Raw genomic sequence first — 16645 nt, forward strand, 5'->3', positions numbered from 1 at the left:
CTTTTACAGACGAGGCCTACTGCCCCCTGCTGTGTGGAGCTCATCTTTTTTTCTTGTTGTACTAGTTGCAATGACAATAAATGAGTAAACGGAAAGAATCATTTGTAGAACCATGGTTATGAAGATAAAGGGGTTCATGTTGTTTTTGGACAAAGAAACTAGAGATCCTCAGAAATTATATATACTTTTACTTTTAATTCCCTGCAGGAGAGAAATGAAAGCACGTACAGTCAATAAAATCTTGACAATGAACCAGAACACAAGGCTTGGTAACAGTCTAACAAGAAAGACCGGTTTCATGAGTCACGTACTTTTATTTCAGTCTAACCCTTTATACCAGCGTCAGAAGGAGTTGATCAGTGTCTTGTTCCATCAGTTCTGGTCAGAAGAAGCTGAATTCTGCTCCAACATGGACCAGAGACCACAGAAGAGAAGAAAGCTGCAGACAGGTCAGTGACTCTCTGACTCTCACACAAGTCAGCAGTTGATGATATGAAATGAATCACAACGAGACGATCCATGTTGATGTTTTTAAACAACTGCAGCTCAATCTACAAATGATGACGCAGAAAATCTTAATCTCACCACAATCAAACAACTGTGTGTGTGTGTGTTTGTATACTGTACGTGTGAGTATTTTTTTTATGTTTGTACATGTGAGTATTTGTTTTGTGTCTACATTTGTGTCTGTGCTTTAATGTGTGTGTGTGTGTGTGTGTGTGTTTGGGTGTGTTTGTGTGTGTGTGTTTGTGTGTGGGTGTGTTTTTGCGTGTGTGTGTGCGTGCGTGTATAGGGCGTGGGTGTTTTTGTGCGCGTGCATATTTGTTTAACTTCCTGATGAGGCAGTTGTGAAGAATCAAGTCTTTTTCAACCACTGTGACTAATTTTTCTATAAATATTCTTTTTCAGCAAATAATATACTATTATTGTGTGTCTGTGCTGTTGTAGTGACTGTGAGTGTGATCATGTGAGTGTGTATTGTTAATATAGACCAGAAGTACCTTATAGTCGGTCACAAGCTACCGGTCGAGCCGTGATATAATACAATATGATATAAGAAAATAGAAGAAAAGCAATCAGTGAAATAACCATTCATGTGACATGCACAGCAGCCAATCAGAGCTCTCTTCTCTTTCAGTGTGTGTGCAGCAAATTTAATATTTATCAGGAATAATAATGATGTGAAACTTGACTTCCTGAAGGTTTGAAGGTGTCCTATGTACATATTTACTGCTCAGATCCATGTTTATCAGAGACACATAATATCAATATTGTTTATAAATAAACACATGTTTTTAGATACATGAGTGGAAATTAAATTATTCGTAAACTTAAAAATATGTTTCGTTGTTATAAGTTGTTTTCCAGGCATTTAACGCAACTTGTAAAAAACGAGAAGCAATTATAAGTAAGAAAATGTTATTTGTAAAGCGCCTTTCTAGACCAGGGCCACAAAGCGCTTTGACAATCAAAAACAATAGTTAAAATATATACTTTAAAAGATCAAGACACGTAAGAAAAACCCTGTAGTCCCAGAAAATCAGTGAAAAGCACAAATAAGAATGTTTTAAGATGTTTCTTGAAGGAGTCAGTAGATCATCAAACACAGATGTTTCTTGAAGGAGTCAGTAGATCATCAAACACACATGTTTCTTGAAGGAGTCAGTAGATCATCAAACACAGATGTTTCTTGAAGGAGTCAGTAGATCATCAAACACACATGTTTCTTGAAGGAGTCAGTAGATCATCAAACACAGATGTTTCTTGAAGGAGTCAGTAGATCATCAAACACAGAGATCGTTCCAAAGCTTAGGAGCAACAGTCCGGAAGGATTTTCCTCTCCTGGTACGGTAGTATGTGCGCGGAACCACTGGAACCTTATCATCAGGAGAAATAACTTGAGTTTCAATTATGTCCACATGTAGCTGCAAAGTGTTTTCACTCATTATTTGATTTCTAGCAAACAATTGACTAAGTTCAGCCTCTGGGGCTCAGTTGGATCAAAAGAGCAGTAGAGCTGGATGTCATCAGCAAAAATGTGGTAAGAAACATCAGGAAATCTCTGAATGATTTCACCGAGGGCAATCAAGTATAGCAAAAATAATAAAGGACCCAAAACAGAACCTTGAGGGACTCCACACAACAGATGATTCAGACCTTGTTTGATTGGCAGATACACTGAAACTGCCAAAAAAAAGGTATGACGAGGACCACTGTAACACAGACCCAGACAGTCCCACTTCATCCCTCAGTCTTCTCAGCAGGATCTGGTGATCTACTGTGTCAAAGGCTGAGGACAGATCCAAGAGAACCAGAACAGTGTATTGACCCGAGTCAGCCGACATCATGATGTCACTGGACACTTTCAGTAAAGCTGTCTCCGTAGAGTGATGTTTATGGAAGCCAGACTGAATCTTCTCATGGATGTCGCTCTGATCCAGGAACAGCTGCTCAGACACCACCTTCTCCAAGATCTTGGACAAGAAAGGGAGCTTAGAAATAGGCCTGAAATTACTGAGATCAGTCGGGTCTAAGCCTGGCTTTTTGAGTAAAGGCTCCACAATGGCATGTTTAAATGCATTGGGGAAACCCCCTGTGGAAAGGGGGAGCTTTACTATTTTGGTAACCCAGGGGCCAATTACATGAAAAACCTTAATAAAGAGCCTCCAAGGAAGGACGTCGGACGAGCAAAAGAAGGCTTTCATCTTGTTCACCGGTGCCATGCTACAACAGTACTGTTCATAAAACAAAAAAAACAAAACAAAAAAAAACACAATCAAGAGAAAAGATACTATAAAAAATATAGGGGGGAACTAACAAAAAAGAAAAGAAAATCCAGCAGTGAAATTATGAGGTATTATCTGGATCAGGCCAGAACATTTCATCAACATCACAGGCGATATCTTCATTAACAAGACAATGAGGGAAGAAGCCGTCCATGTCGAATCCATCCTTGAATAAGGCGTCGATTTGGGGACAGGCCTCCTCTGTAGAAATCCTCAGAAAATATCTATATTTTTTGTCTTTTAATTCCCTGCAGGAGAGAAATGAAAGCACGTACAGTAAATAAAATCTTGACAATGAACCAGAACACAAGGCTTGGTAACAGTCTAACAAGAAAGACCGGTTTCATGAGTCACATACTTTTATTTCAATCCAACCCTTGATACCAGCGTCAGAAGGAGTTGATCAGTGTCTTGTTTGGTTAGTTCTGGTCAGAAGACCAGTGACTCATTTGTCTATAAATATTCTTTATCAGCAAATAATATACCATTAACTCGTGTCTGTGCTGTTGTAGTGACTGGGAGTGTAATCATGTGAGTGTGTATTGTTAATATAGACCTGAGGTGCCTTACAGTCGGTCGCAATCTACCGAAAGATAAGCAATCGGTGCAATAACCATGTGACATGTACATCAGCCAATCAGAGCTCTCTTCTCTTTCAGTGTGAGTGCAGCAAATTTCATACTTATCAAGAATAATAATGGCGTGAAACTTGACTTCCTGACAGGTTTGAAGGTGTTCTATGTACATATTTACTGCTCAGATCCATGTTTATCAGAGACACATTAATATCAATATTGATTGAAAATAAACATGTTTGTAGATACATGAGTGGATAATAAATTATTTGCAAACTTAAAAATATGTTGTTCATTCACTAAAACAATGATCTTTATTTATTAAGACAACATGATCGATTTATATTGAGTTGTTTTCCAGGCATTTCACTCAATTAGAAAAAACGATTAGGAATTATAAGATTGTTTTTATAACATAACAAACACAGTGGGATCCTTCAAGTCTTCTCTACGAGAGTCACAGACGTTCTTGTGAAACAACATCACGTCAGTCAGTTATATCAAAGTGAAGCTGCAGAATGAAAGCAGCTAAAGCCGGTTTCCTTCATATGATCACGTGATCGGAGCTATATCCTTAAAAACACACTTGTATAAATACACCATCACATAATAACTACATGCAAAGAAAACACTTTCATTTTAAAAACATAGTAAGAATAAGTGCATGTGTTGCGCACGTGAGCCACAAATTCTAATGAAGCTCAGAGACGATCAGACCATCATCATCATCATCACCATCATCATCATCATCATCATCATCATCATCATCATCATCATCATCATCATCATCATCTTCATTATCATCATCATCATCTTCATTATCTGGATCATCATCATCATCATCTTCATCATCTTCATCATCATCATCATCATCATCATCATCTTCATTATCATCATCATCATCTTCATTATCTGGATCATCATCATCATCTTCATCATCATCATCATCATCATCATCATCATCATCATCATCATCTTCATCATCATCATCATCATCATCATCATCATCATCATCGTCATCATCACCATCATTATCATCATCTTCATCATCTTCATCATCATCATCATCATCATCTTCATTATCATCATCATCATCTTCATTATCTGGATCATCATCATCATCTTCATCATCATCATCATCATCATCTTCATCTTCATCTTCATCATCATCATCATCATCATCTTCATCTTCATCATCATCATCATCATCATCATCATCATCATCATCATCTTCATTATCTGGATCATCATCATCATCTGCTGCTGATAAATGCAGATAAAAGAAAAAGTATATAAATATATAAATTATATATGACGTAACTTCTGTTTAAAACGTCATTAAGATGGCAGCCGTTTAGGGTGGTTAGTGTTCATCGAACCATACTCAGCTTTGTGGGCGTTTTAGTGACAATTTAGTGTGCATGGTGCACTAAATTTCGCATACTAAGAATTGAGACGCACTTACGCACTAAAAATACTAACTTTGAGTACGCAAGTATGCGATTTGAGACACAGCACAAGAAAGGAGAAGACTGGAGCTCCAAGCAGCCTATTGTTCTCCTTCAATAATTGCAGGCAGGTGGAGCTGATGAGATGGTCTGGTCCCTCAGGTGAGTGCCGACAGGAGGGGTTGAAGAAAAGGGCTGGACTTTCTTTAGGAAGATTTGCTCTAATGGCTCAAAAACAAGGACCAGAAAGCCTGAGATCTCAGTGTGGAAAGAGATTTTATCGAGTAGAGAAGCTGCTAATGCTGGATAGTGGACGCCTCATTTCATAGTTCCATCTGCGTCTGTGGATAGAAGATACCTCTGCTCCATCTAACCCTGCCTGTAGAGGGCGCAGAACGTGTGAAGTAAATTCTGGTTTCCTCTAATGAAAAAAAGACATTATGAAACTATTTAGTTCAGTTCAGTTTATTTTTTAAAAGGACAATGTTCAGTTACATTAAAAAGATGCTGCACCAGATTTAGCACAATGATAGTTTCCATCTGTAGTCCTCAACAAAGATGCAGACAGTTTAAATAATACATCACAGACAAATAAAGCAGAAACACAATAATATTGATCATAGTTTTTACACTATGAGGCGAGAACAACTTTTGATGTTGACAAGAATGTCATGAGTGTGTTTGTGTGAAGGTGAAGACTCTGCTGAGACTCATGGTGAGGACAGAGACTCCTTTAAATACCCTCAGTGTGAGGAGCACGATGAACAGACCAGCACTCAGAGGTGAGACAAGGACCTCCAAGATTGTCCTCCATGTCTTCATTCTCACTCATTCTACTTCTGTGTTCAAGATCAAAGCAGCAACAAGAACCTGCTGGACCTGGACCAAGATCTGGACCAGAACCCTGCTGTGTGTCTCTGAAGAGTGATGCTTCAATGGAGAGAGGGATCAACTTCAGAAAAAGATATATGGACTTCAGAGGAAGTGAAGAGTCTCCAGGTGTGAGGTGAGAGTGAACAAGTGTGACAGTTTTTTATTGTGTTATGTTGTTTTTTAACTTGCTGTCTATTCACTTATTTGTTTTTGTTCAGTGTTGAAACATTATTTATATATTTTTGCCATTAGCCAACAACGAGAGGCATAATTTTAATTAATAATTAACATTACAAAATAGGCTTCCTCCATTTTATTTTATTTTATTTATAAATTATTTATATTCTCACATTATTGACACCAGGTAGTTTATTCTGAAGAATGTACTACCTTAGAATTGTTAAGATTTGTTAGACTACTTTATTATTAACTTACAGAGTAGAAAGTTGCTGAGGCTTGTTACGTGTCTTTCTGGAATTCCAAATTTGCATTAGAGTCAGTTAAAAGTGTGGAGTTAAAAACACTCGACTCCAATTGTGCCACAACTTCACATAGCAGTGTCTTCTTTTTTGAGGCTGCAGACCCTAAACTTATGTGAGCACATAATACCTCCTGGACAACTGGGTGAGCAAACCGAGCGCACCTCCACAAACTGAACCAAAGCCTGGCTTGTATACATGCATTTATCTGAAGCTTTTCACAAGAGAATGATCACAAATAACAATCTCCTCAACAACACTGAACACAAATAAATAAGTGAATGGATGGCAAGTTTGCTGCTGTAGCAACAACACAATAAATAAATAACAGTTATAAACATCAACACCGAGGCTCAATCCCTGAACTCCTGCTTTAAAGCTGTTGGTTCTAGTCATGATCCATTCAGGCTAGTGACGCCACTGGAGCATGAACTTGAACTAATATCAGGAGCTTCGTAAACACAGACATTTCTTTCACGCTTCGTCACTGCTACCGTAATGTTCTGTCATTACGCGCACTACAAATCTAGCGTCTGATGTTTGACTCGGATAGTTTTCTTGTTTTTTAAGATTTCTTTATTGAATTTTCAAAGTAAAGAAAAACACCACAAATAAAGAAGGAAAATAAAAACAAAAGATACATACTAAACAACAAAAGCTCAGACTAAAGTTCAGTTGACATTTCTCTTCTTACAAGGAAGTCAAATAAACAAAAAATGTAATAAATATGTCCAGCTTGTTCTTTCAAAAGAAACATGTTCTTTCGTAAAAAGTCAATCCCTTGATCCATTTTTAGCACCTCCATGTCTTCATTCTCACTCATTCTACTTCTGTGTTCAAGATCAAAGCAGCAGCAAGAACCTGCTGGACCTGGACCAAGATCTGGACCAGAACCCTGCTGTGTGTCTCTGAAGAGTGATGCTTCAATGGGGAGATATATGGACTTCAGAGGAAGTGAAGAGTCTCCAGGTGTGAGGTGAGAGTGAACAAGTGTGAGTCTACCAGGTTCATACACACATTAAACCAGAGAACTTCACTTCACTCACATCACCAGCAGGGGGAGATAAAGACACAATTAAAAACCTCAAACGTTGCTTTCACAGTTGTAGTGCAGAGGTGGACATGTGCAGCAGTGTGAGGACATCTAGTGGTTCAGCTGGTGAATACCAGGATAGAAACAGATGAGCGTTGATCAGAGTTGTGTTTTCATCAGGATCCAGCAGGAGGAACCAGAATATTCTGGACTGTTGTGAGTCTTTGAAGAATTAAACAAAGAAGAATCATTTTTATATTAAAATATTGAAAATAAACAGTTTAGCTTGACAAGATTTAAGTTCTAAAGGAGATGAATGTGGGTTGTAAAAGGAACCTTCTAGTTTACTTTCGATCAAAACCTTCAACACGACAAGAGTTTATTTACAGTCTGATTTCATCTCTTCTTCTCAGAGTGGACCATCAGAGCTCAGAGCTTCTCATTGGTCAGCAACATCCCTCACAACTGGAAATCAAACGGCTGGTATGTTCATAAACTAGAGGAGGTCCTCATCCTAGAGGTTCCTTCTGTTCATCATCCTTCAGCTGAATCCAAGTTAAAGCTTCTGGTCTTTGTGGTTCTTGAGATGATCCACTATCACTCTGACTTTCTTCTCTGTGATTCTGTTCCAGTCACTGGAGAGAAACTTCTACAACTATATGCAGAAGGAGCTGAAGAGAGTCTGGAGGTTTGTGAGTCCAGAGACTCCACAGACTGAGGAGGAAGATGAGAAGTGGAGAAGCATCAGAGAAGAATTCCTGAAGATCACAGTTCATCTCCTGAAGGACATGGAGGAGCAGGATCTGGCCGAGCGTCTGTGGAGCAGTAAGAACATGTGAACAAACATGATGAAGATGAAGAACACTTGCATCAGATCTGAAGATTTTACTCCATTTTCACCTTCTACAATCTTCTGACTCGTGTGACTTATGTCTTCATTCAGGAAGTCTTGCTTCAGAGTGTGGAGGACGACTGAAGAGGAGCCTGCAGAAGAAGTTCCACAGTGTGTCTGAGGGGGTCGCTAAAGCAGGAAACTCTGCTCCTCTGAATGAGATCTTCACTGAGCTCTACATCACTGAGGGGGGCACAGACCAGGTCAACCAGGAGCATGAGGTCCGACAGATCGAAGCAGCCACCAGGAACCAGACCAGACCAGAAACCACCATCAGACAAGAAGACCTCTTTAAAGCCTCACCTGAGAGAGACCCACCAATCAGAACACTGCTGACGAAGGGCGTGGCTGGCATTGGGAAGACCCTCCTGACACAGAAGGTCACTCTGGACTGGGCTGAAGACAAAGCCCACCAGAACTTCCACTTCATCTTTCCTTTCACCTTCAGAGAGCTGAACCTGCTGAAAGAGAAGAAGTTGAGTTTGATGGAACTTGTTCATCTTTTCTTTCCTGAAACCAGAGAATCCAGACTCAGCAGCTTTGAAGGACTCCAGGTTCTGTTCATCTTTGATGGTCTGGACGAGTGTCGACTCCCTCTGGACTTCCTCAACAGTCGGCGCCTGATAGAAGCTACAGAGTCCACCTCAGTAGACGTCCTGCTGACAAACCTCATCAGGGGGGATCTTCTTCCCTCAGCTCGTCTCTGGATCACCACACGACCTGCAGCAGCCAATCAGATCCCTCCTGAGTGTGTGGACATGGTGACAGAGGTCAGAGGGTTCAATGACCTCCAGAAGGAGGAGTACTTCAGGAAGAGGTTCAGAGATGAGGAGCAGACCAGCAGCATCATGTCTCACATCAGGAGGTCACGAAGCCTCTACATCATGTGTCACATCCCGATCTTCTGCTGGATCACTGCCACAGTTCTGGACATGTTGAAGAGCACAGAGACAGGACAGCTGCCAAACACCCTGACTGAGATGTTCATCTACTTCCTGGTGGTTCAGATCAAAGTCAAGAAGGTGAAGTTCGACGGAGGATCTGGGACTGACACGGTTTGGGATCCTGAGAGCAAGAAGATGATGGAGTCTCTGGGAAAACTGGCTTTTGAGCATCTGCAGAGAGGAAACTTGATCTTCTATAAGTCAGACCTCACAGAGTGTGACATCAACATCTCAGCAGCTTCAGTTTACTCAGGAGTGTTCACTCAGATCTTCAGAGAGGAGAGAGGACTGTACCAGGACAAGGTGTTCTGCTTCATCCACCTGAGTGTTCAGGAGTTTCTGGCTGCTCTTCACGTCCACCAGACCTTCATCAACTCTGGAGTCAACCTGATGGAATCAAAACCAACATCCAAACCTTCAAGATTGTTGAAAAACAAAAGTCAAACAGAAAGGTTCTACCAGACAGCAATAGATGAAACTCTAAAAAGTCCAAACGGACATCTGGACTTGTTCCTGCGCTTCCTTCTGGGTCTTTCTCTGCAGACCAGCCAGAGTCTCCTTCCAGGTTTGTTGACACAGACAGGAAGTAGCTCCTGGACCAATCACAACACAGCACAGCTCATCAAGAAGAAGATAAGTAAGAATGTGTCTCCAGAGAGAATCATCAACCTGTTCCACTGTCTGAATGAAGTGAAGGACACTTCTCTGGTGGAGGAGGTCCAACAGAAGATGAGATCAGGAGGTCACTCTGATCAAATGTCTTCTTCTCAATGGTCGGCCCTGGCCTTCATTTTACTGTCCTCAGAGGAACATCTGGACGAGTTTGACCTGAAGAAATACTCTGCTTCAGAGAAGGTTCTTGAGAGGCTTCTGCCGGTGGTTCAAGTTGCAAACAAAGTTCTGTAAGTTGTTCAAACATTTCTGATGATATGAACTAAACATGAATGTTTGATTTACTCTTTGATGATTGTTGTGTTTGTCATCGTGTTTAACAAACTGATCCTAATTTAGACAAACCTTCCTCAAATATTCATACAATATGTGATTTTATGATGTAACTAGTTCAGTCTTGTCAAATAGAGAATTGAAAAGTAAAGATGTTACGTAGTTTATAAAAATATCATCTTAATAAATCATTGTAATGATAAACAAACAAGCGTCAACTTTAAATGAAAATGAATAATAATCTAAACGACATATTTAAAACATGTGGCCTCATTAATTATACTGCGTATACACAAATGAATGTGTACGCAACATTTATTTATAGTAAATAAACTTAAGTTAGCATGTGTGACCTTCACAGCAGCTCTGAGCCTGATTTCTACAAAATCTTCATCTTAAATTCACATGAAGTTTCTTGAATGAAACAAAACCACGAAGGTTACATCAATAAAAATGCAGCTTTATTTAACTTTACTGTTTCATACAAAAGGTCAACTCTTGTCTTTTTCTCAGGAAATGTGTTCTATAAAAATAAATAATAAAATCAAAGGGGTTCGTCTTCATAGTCCTCTTTGTCCGACTGTGTGTATTTAATTTAAAATATTCATGTTAGGTATTACTTTAAGATTCTTTTTAAGCAAAATAAGTTCATAAATGTCACTTCCTGTTGGAGCAGTTGAATCTATTTTCAGCTCATGAACTGAATATTGAAAAACATTTGCTTTGTTTCTTATGCAAGTAGATCAGTGTCATCAGAGAATTGAAGGATTGAATTTAACAATTAATTTTATTAAAATGTTTTATTTTTTTAACCATAGAAATATTTTCTGAATCATTTTATTAAATAATTTGAATATATATTATATATTGGATTTTAAACACTTTCACATTTGTATATTTAATTAAAAAAGCCACTTGTCAAAAATATTGATTCTTTAATTTTTTTCATTTTATTTATTACTAAAATAACAATATTAAACTATAAATAAACTCTTTCAATTCTTGTCAAATAGAAAATTGAAAAAGTCACTTGTTGATGAAACTCCTCTCTTTCACAGGCTGAGCGACTGTCAACTGTCAGAGAGAAGTTGTTCACTTCTGTCCTCAGTCCTCAGCTCTCCGTCCTCTAGTCTGACTCTACTGGACCTGAGTTACAACGACCTGCAGGATCCAGGAGTGGAGCTGCTGTCTGCTGGACTGAAGAGTCCACACTGTCACCTGGAGACTCTCAGGTCAGAACATCATCTTCTCTCTTCATGTCTGGTCCACAGTTCATCTGGTTTCTTGTCTCTCAGGAGAAATGAAGATAGAAATAAATGTCATGTTTCTAATATCTGGAGAGAAACTAGACGAGTGTCGTCTCAGCTCTTGTTTCCTGGTTGATGAAGCAACTGAGCCAGATTTCCTTGTTCGCAGACGATGTGTTGATAAATGTCACTTCCTGTTGAAGTATTATTTATTTTCAGCTCATGAACTGAATGTTGAAAAACACTTTATTTCATTTAATTTGATTAATCAAGATCAAGTTGATCACATGAAAACATTCACTGAAATACTTGTTCATGTTCCAACAATTCAGCATAAATCAATGATGTCTCACTAGTTTGTAGGAAAGTCTGTTTTTCTAAAGTAAATATTTAACAACAAACCACAACCTCAACATTGTTGTTACTCCTTCTTCATGTTTGTGTTTCTGTCGTCATGTTCAACATTTCACCCTCATTTATACCAACCTGATAAATATTCAAACAAACATGTGACCATGATCTTATGAAAGTAAATAGTTGATTGTTTTTAAATAATTAATTGAAAAAGTCACTTGTTAAAAATATTGAATCTTGAAAATCTTTTTTCATTTTATTTATTACTAAAATAACAATATTAAACTATAAATAAACTCTTTCAATTCTTGTCAAATAGAAAATTGAAAAAGTCACTTGTTGATGAAACTCGTCTCTTTCACAGCCTGATCGGTTGTGGACTGTCAGAGAGAAGTTGTTCACTTCTGTCCTCAGTCCTCAGCTCTCCGTCCTCTAGTCTGACTCTACTGGACCTGAGTGACAACAAGCTGCAGGATCCAGGAGTGGAGCTGCTGTCTGCTGGACTGAAGAGTCCACACTGTCACCTGGAGACTCTCAGGTCAGAACATCATCTTTTCTACATCATCAAAGCTCAAATGTAAAGTCAGAGGTGGAAACACGAGTCAAAGTCTGTCATCACTTTGTTCTTCAGTGAAGCAGCTCATAGATACATTTGTATGTTTGTGTAGCAGGTAAAGATGTTACGTAGTTTATAAAAATATCATCTTAATAAATCATTGTAATGATAAACAAACAAGCGTCAACTTTAAATGAAAATGAATAATAATCAAAACAACAGTCCTTCATATTCTTTATCCAGTGTTCTCGCGTCATCTGTCTCGTAGAAGACAAAACACTTTAGAGTGGAATCTTGAGGTTTGACTTTCATTTGTTTTCATTGTTTGTTTTTTCCACCGTTGTTGTCTCTGTTCTTCTCTTATGGTTCATCTGTTGTTCATGAGGTCTACGACTATTTTAACAGTCGACTGCTCACCAAATATTCAACCATTAAGTCGACTAATCGCATCATTCTTACATTTTTCTTCAATTTATCATGAAGTTTCTTTAATGAAACAAAACTACTTTACTTACTTTAAGCTTCTTTTGAAGCTAAATATGTTCATAAATGTACATTGAAGCCAATAAGTTTTGTTTGTAATGTCTTTTACTGAGACTCCAATTCATTCAGCAACAGTCCAAACCAACAGAGTCAAAACAACCATCAACGGAGACTTAAAACATAAACAAAAAAACAGCAGATCTTTGTTCACTTAATAAGTATTTTGTACACGTCAGTATAAATGTCACTTCCTGTTGGAGCAGTTGAATCTATTTTCAGCTCATGAACTGAATATTGAAAAACATTTGCTTTGTTTCTTATGCAAGTAGATCAGTGTCATCAGAGAATTGAAGGATTGAATTAAACATTTAATTTTATTGAAATATTGTATTTTTTTAACCATAGAATTATTTTCTGAAAAATTTAATTCAATAATTTAAATATTGAAAGGTTGGTTTTGTTTTCATTGAATAATGGAAATTCTTTTTAGACATAGAGTTTAATATAGATATATATATAGGATTTTAAACACGTTAAAAAAATAAATTTAAAAGGATACTTGTTGAAAATATTGAATCTCGATTTTTTTAATTCATGATTCCATACCAGCATTTATATAATGTGTGTGTTTTGAAGAGGTAAAAAAATATTTATATTTTAACGTTGTAGATTTAAAGAGGTAAAATATATATATATATTTAAATGTTGTAGTTTTGAAGAGATACAATAAAATACAACATTTAAATATTCTTTTATTTCTATTTTGTTTACCTCTTCAAAACTCCAACATTAAGAAGAGGTACAAAATATTTATATTTCACAAATTTTTCAAGCCTTCAAAAAACAACATTATACACATTTGGGCAACAATTTTTATTGTTATAGTTTTGAAGAGGTACAAAAAAAAAACAACATTAAAATATAAATATTTTTTATCTCTTCAAAACTCCAGGGTTAAAATTTATATTGGATTTTAAACACTTTGACATTTTTATAATGAATTTAAAAGGATACTTGTTGATAACAATATTAAACTATAAATAAACTCTTTCAATTCTTGTCAAATATAAAATTGAAAAAGTCACTTGTTGATGAAACTCGTCTCTTTCACAGGCTGATCAAATGTTTCCTGTCAGAGAGAAGTTGTTCACTTCTGTCCTCAGTCCTCAGCTCTCCGTCCTCTAGTCTGACTCTACTGGACCTGAGTAACAACTTAGACCTGCAGGATCCAGGAGTGGAGCTGCTGTCTGCTGGACTGAAGAGTCCACACTGTCACCTGGAGACTCTCAGGTCAGAACATCATCTTCTCTCTTCATGTCTGGTCCACAGTTCATCTGGTTTCTTGTCTCTCAGGAGAAATGAAGACATAAATAAATGTCATGTTTCTAATATCTGGAGAGAAACTAGACGAGTGTCGTCTCAGCTCTTGTTTCCTGGTTGATGAAGCAACTGAGCCAGATTTCCTTGTTCGCAGACGATGTGTTGATAAATGTCACTTCCTGTTGAAGTATTATTTATTTTCAGCTCATGAACTGAATGTTGAAAAACACTTTATTTCATTTAATTTGATTAATCAAGATCAAGTTGATCACATGAAAACATTCACTGAAATACTTGTTCATGTTCCAACAATTCAGCATAAATCAATGATGTCTCACTAGTTTGTAGGAAAGTCTGTTTTTCTAAAGTAAATATTTAACAACAAACCACAACCTCAACATTGTTGTTACTCCTTCTTCATGTTTGTGTTTCTGTCGTCATGTTCAACATTTCACCCTCATTTATACCAACCTGATAAATATTCAAACAAACATGTGACCATGATCTTATGAAAGTAAATAGTTGATTGTTTTTAAATAAAGAATTGAAAAAGTCACTTGTTAAAAATATTGAATCTTGAAAATCTTTTTTCATTTTATTTATTACTAAAATAACAATATTAAACTATAAATAAACTCTTTCAATTCTTGTCAAATAGAAAATTGAAAAAGTCACTTGTTGATGAAATTCGTCTCTTTCACAGCCTGAGCTACTGTCGACTGTCAGAGAGAAGTTGTTCACTTCTGTCCTCAGTCCTCAGCTCTCCGTCCTCTAGTCTGACTCTACTGGACCTGAGTAGAAACAACCTGCAGGATCCAGGAGTGAAGCTGCTGTCTGCTGGACTGAAGAGTCCACACTGTCACCTGGAGACTCTCAGGTCAGAACATCATCTTCTCTTGGTTCTGATAAGTTTCTAAAAGTGTTTCTCCTTCATTTCAGTCTGTCATGGTGTCAGATCTCAGACAGAGGTTGTTCTTCTCTGGCCTCAGCTCTGACATTGAACCCATCCCACCTGAGAGAACTGGACCTGAGCTGGAATCATCCAGGAGGACCAGGACTGGAGCTGCTGTCTGCTGGACTAAATAGTCCAGGCTGGAGACTGGAGACTCTCAGGTATGAACAGAGCAGCAGAACTCACTGACTGAACTCCAAAGATCTTCAGACTGAACATTTGATGCTCAGACTCTTCATCTGAACTGAGCACATGAATCCAAACTCTGAGTTCCTCCATGTTCTCCTGCTGGACACCAGTGGAAGCATGAAGGAGACAGTTGAGACTGAGCAGCCTGTTTATAGATCCATCTTTGTTGTCATCAACAGTCATGACTGAGTCGTCCACTGAGAATGAAACAATATTCATGAACATCTGAATCAAATGAATCTGATCTTCTGACTCTTTCTTCCTCCAGGCTGTAGACCACATTGGTTTGAACTTCATCCATGAATGGTAAGTTTGATTCCATGGATTGACTTCAACATCAAAGCTCATCTGCTGACACAGCAGTTGAAGGTCTTTGTGGACATGGACTTGATGAAGAAGATTCCAGAACAAACGTGCAGATGTTAAAGACTCACAGTTACAGTATCAAGTGAAGCTCTGATTCCAAATCTTCAAGTCCTTCAGCTCAAAACTCTTCAGGAGCTTCAACATCAACATTGTTTCAGTTTGACTGTCAGTGGAGAACAAAGAAATATTTCTGTCAAATATTTGAAATCAGACGTGAGTTTGATCATCAACTCACAATGTTGAGTCACTTTAAACATCATTTCACACATGAATCACTTCATATTGAATCATGTGTTCACTTGAACATCTTCATCACAACTAGACTAGACTCATGTTAGCTACATGCTAGTTTAGCTGCTGACTTCATCTTCAAATCTGACATTCAAGATGATTCTGGGATGTTTCAGTCACATGGTTCTTCTCTCAAGTTCTCAGAAGAATGTTGACAGAACATTGACTCGTCTCAGTTTGGATCAGTATATGATCGTCAAGACAACGTTCTTCCGCCATCATCACCTCATGTCTCTTCTTCTCTCAGTCTTCACTCTCACTGGACTCACACACAGCAGCGCCTCCTACTGTCCAACGACAACAGGAACTTGATGGAGGATCAGGATTATCTGGATCATCCTGACAGATTTGAAAAGCTGCGACTGGAGGTGGAGAGGAAGTGAGACTATCAGAGTGACTCTCAGAAGAAACACAAGAAAATATGTTATTAAGTCAAATGTTTCCTAACATACCTGCTGGATTTGTTTCACGTTTGTTTGTGACTTTTATGATCGTTCTCTAGTTAAACCTCTTTTACTCTGAAAGTAAGTGGTTTAATGGTTATTTTTTCAAACTGTACTTCTCAACAGTAGCTAAACATGATCGTGACAGATTGACTTCATCTCATCTGTCGCCTAGAAATGATGTCATCAGAGGAACAGAGCGAGAGAAACATCAATTAAAAAAGATCAACAAATTCAATCCTCTAGTCAAACAGCTTCAAAACATACAGTTATTTGCTCAATATTCTCAAAAACACATTATATTATATTTTATAAACTGATCATTAATGTTATAATCGACAAGTGAATCTACACTTTGACAAATGTATTGTGAGACAATCTTGATCCAGTTTAGAGAGTTTTTCTTCCTTCATTAACTGCAAATGAAAGTATGTTAAAGTAACAGTTGAATGTATTCAACATTATTTAC

General features: G+C 37.8%; 2 protein-coding genes across 2 annotated transcripts in view; both read left to right on the plus strand.

The window, feature by feature from the left end:
* The first annotated feature begins 396 nt into the window (after positions 1–396).
* Positions 397–7689, plus strand: LOC148085132 (uncharacterized). The gene is made up of 5 exons (XM_087781553.1): positions 397–449; positions 5501–5591; positions 5660–5815; positions 7003–7137; positions 7608–7689. The coding sequence occupies exons 1-5, from the start codon at positions 410–412 to the stop codon at positions 7687–7689; spliced, it is 504 nt and encodes a 167-aa protein (XP_087637679.1). The 5' UTR covers positions 397–409.
* Positions 7690–7831: 142 nt separating this feature from the next.
* Positions 7832–16645, plus strand: part of LOC148085133 (uncharacterized) — a 523722-nt gene continuing 514908 nt past the window's right edge. The window contains exons 1-6 of the mRNA XM_087783290.1: positions 7832–8019; positions 8138–9932; positions 11034–11207; positions 11941–12114; positions 13729–13905; positions 14639–14812. Coding sequence (XP_087639416.1) covers positions 7854–8019; positions 8138–9932; positions 11034–11207; positions 11941–12114; positions 13729–13905; positions 14639–14812 — 2660 coding nt within the window. The 5' untranslated portion in view covers positions 7832–7853. The remainder of the gene's footprint in view (positions 8020–8137; positions 9933–11033; positions 11208–11940; positions 12115–13728; positions 13906–14638; positions 14813–16645) is intronic.

This window comes from Callionymus lyra, chromosome 2, assembly GCF_982586985.1.
Source record: "Callionymus lyra chromosome 2, fCalLyr1.hap1.1, whole genome shotgun sequence".
Lineage (NCBI taxonomy): Eukaryota > Metazoa > Chordata > Actinopteri > Syngnathiformes > Callionymidae > Callionymus > Callionymus lyra.

What these genes read in the sequence shown, in the direction of transcription:
- LOC148085132 (XM_087781553.1), top strand. Translation starts at nt 410, where the DNA reads ATGGACCAGAGACCACAGAAGAGAAGAAAGCTGCAGACAG. An exon ending in GAGAAGAAAGCTGCAGACAG is followed by an intron (nt 450 to 5,500) that starts GTCAGTGACTCT and finishes GTTTGTGTGAAG; the next exon opens with GTGAAGACTCTGCTGAGACT. An exon ending in GAAGAGTCTCCAGGTGTGAG is followed by an intron (nt 5,816 to 7,002) that starts GTGAGAGTGAAC and finishes TCTGTGTTCAAG; the next exon opens with ATCAAAGCAGCAGCAAGAAC.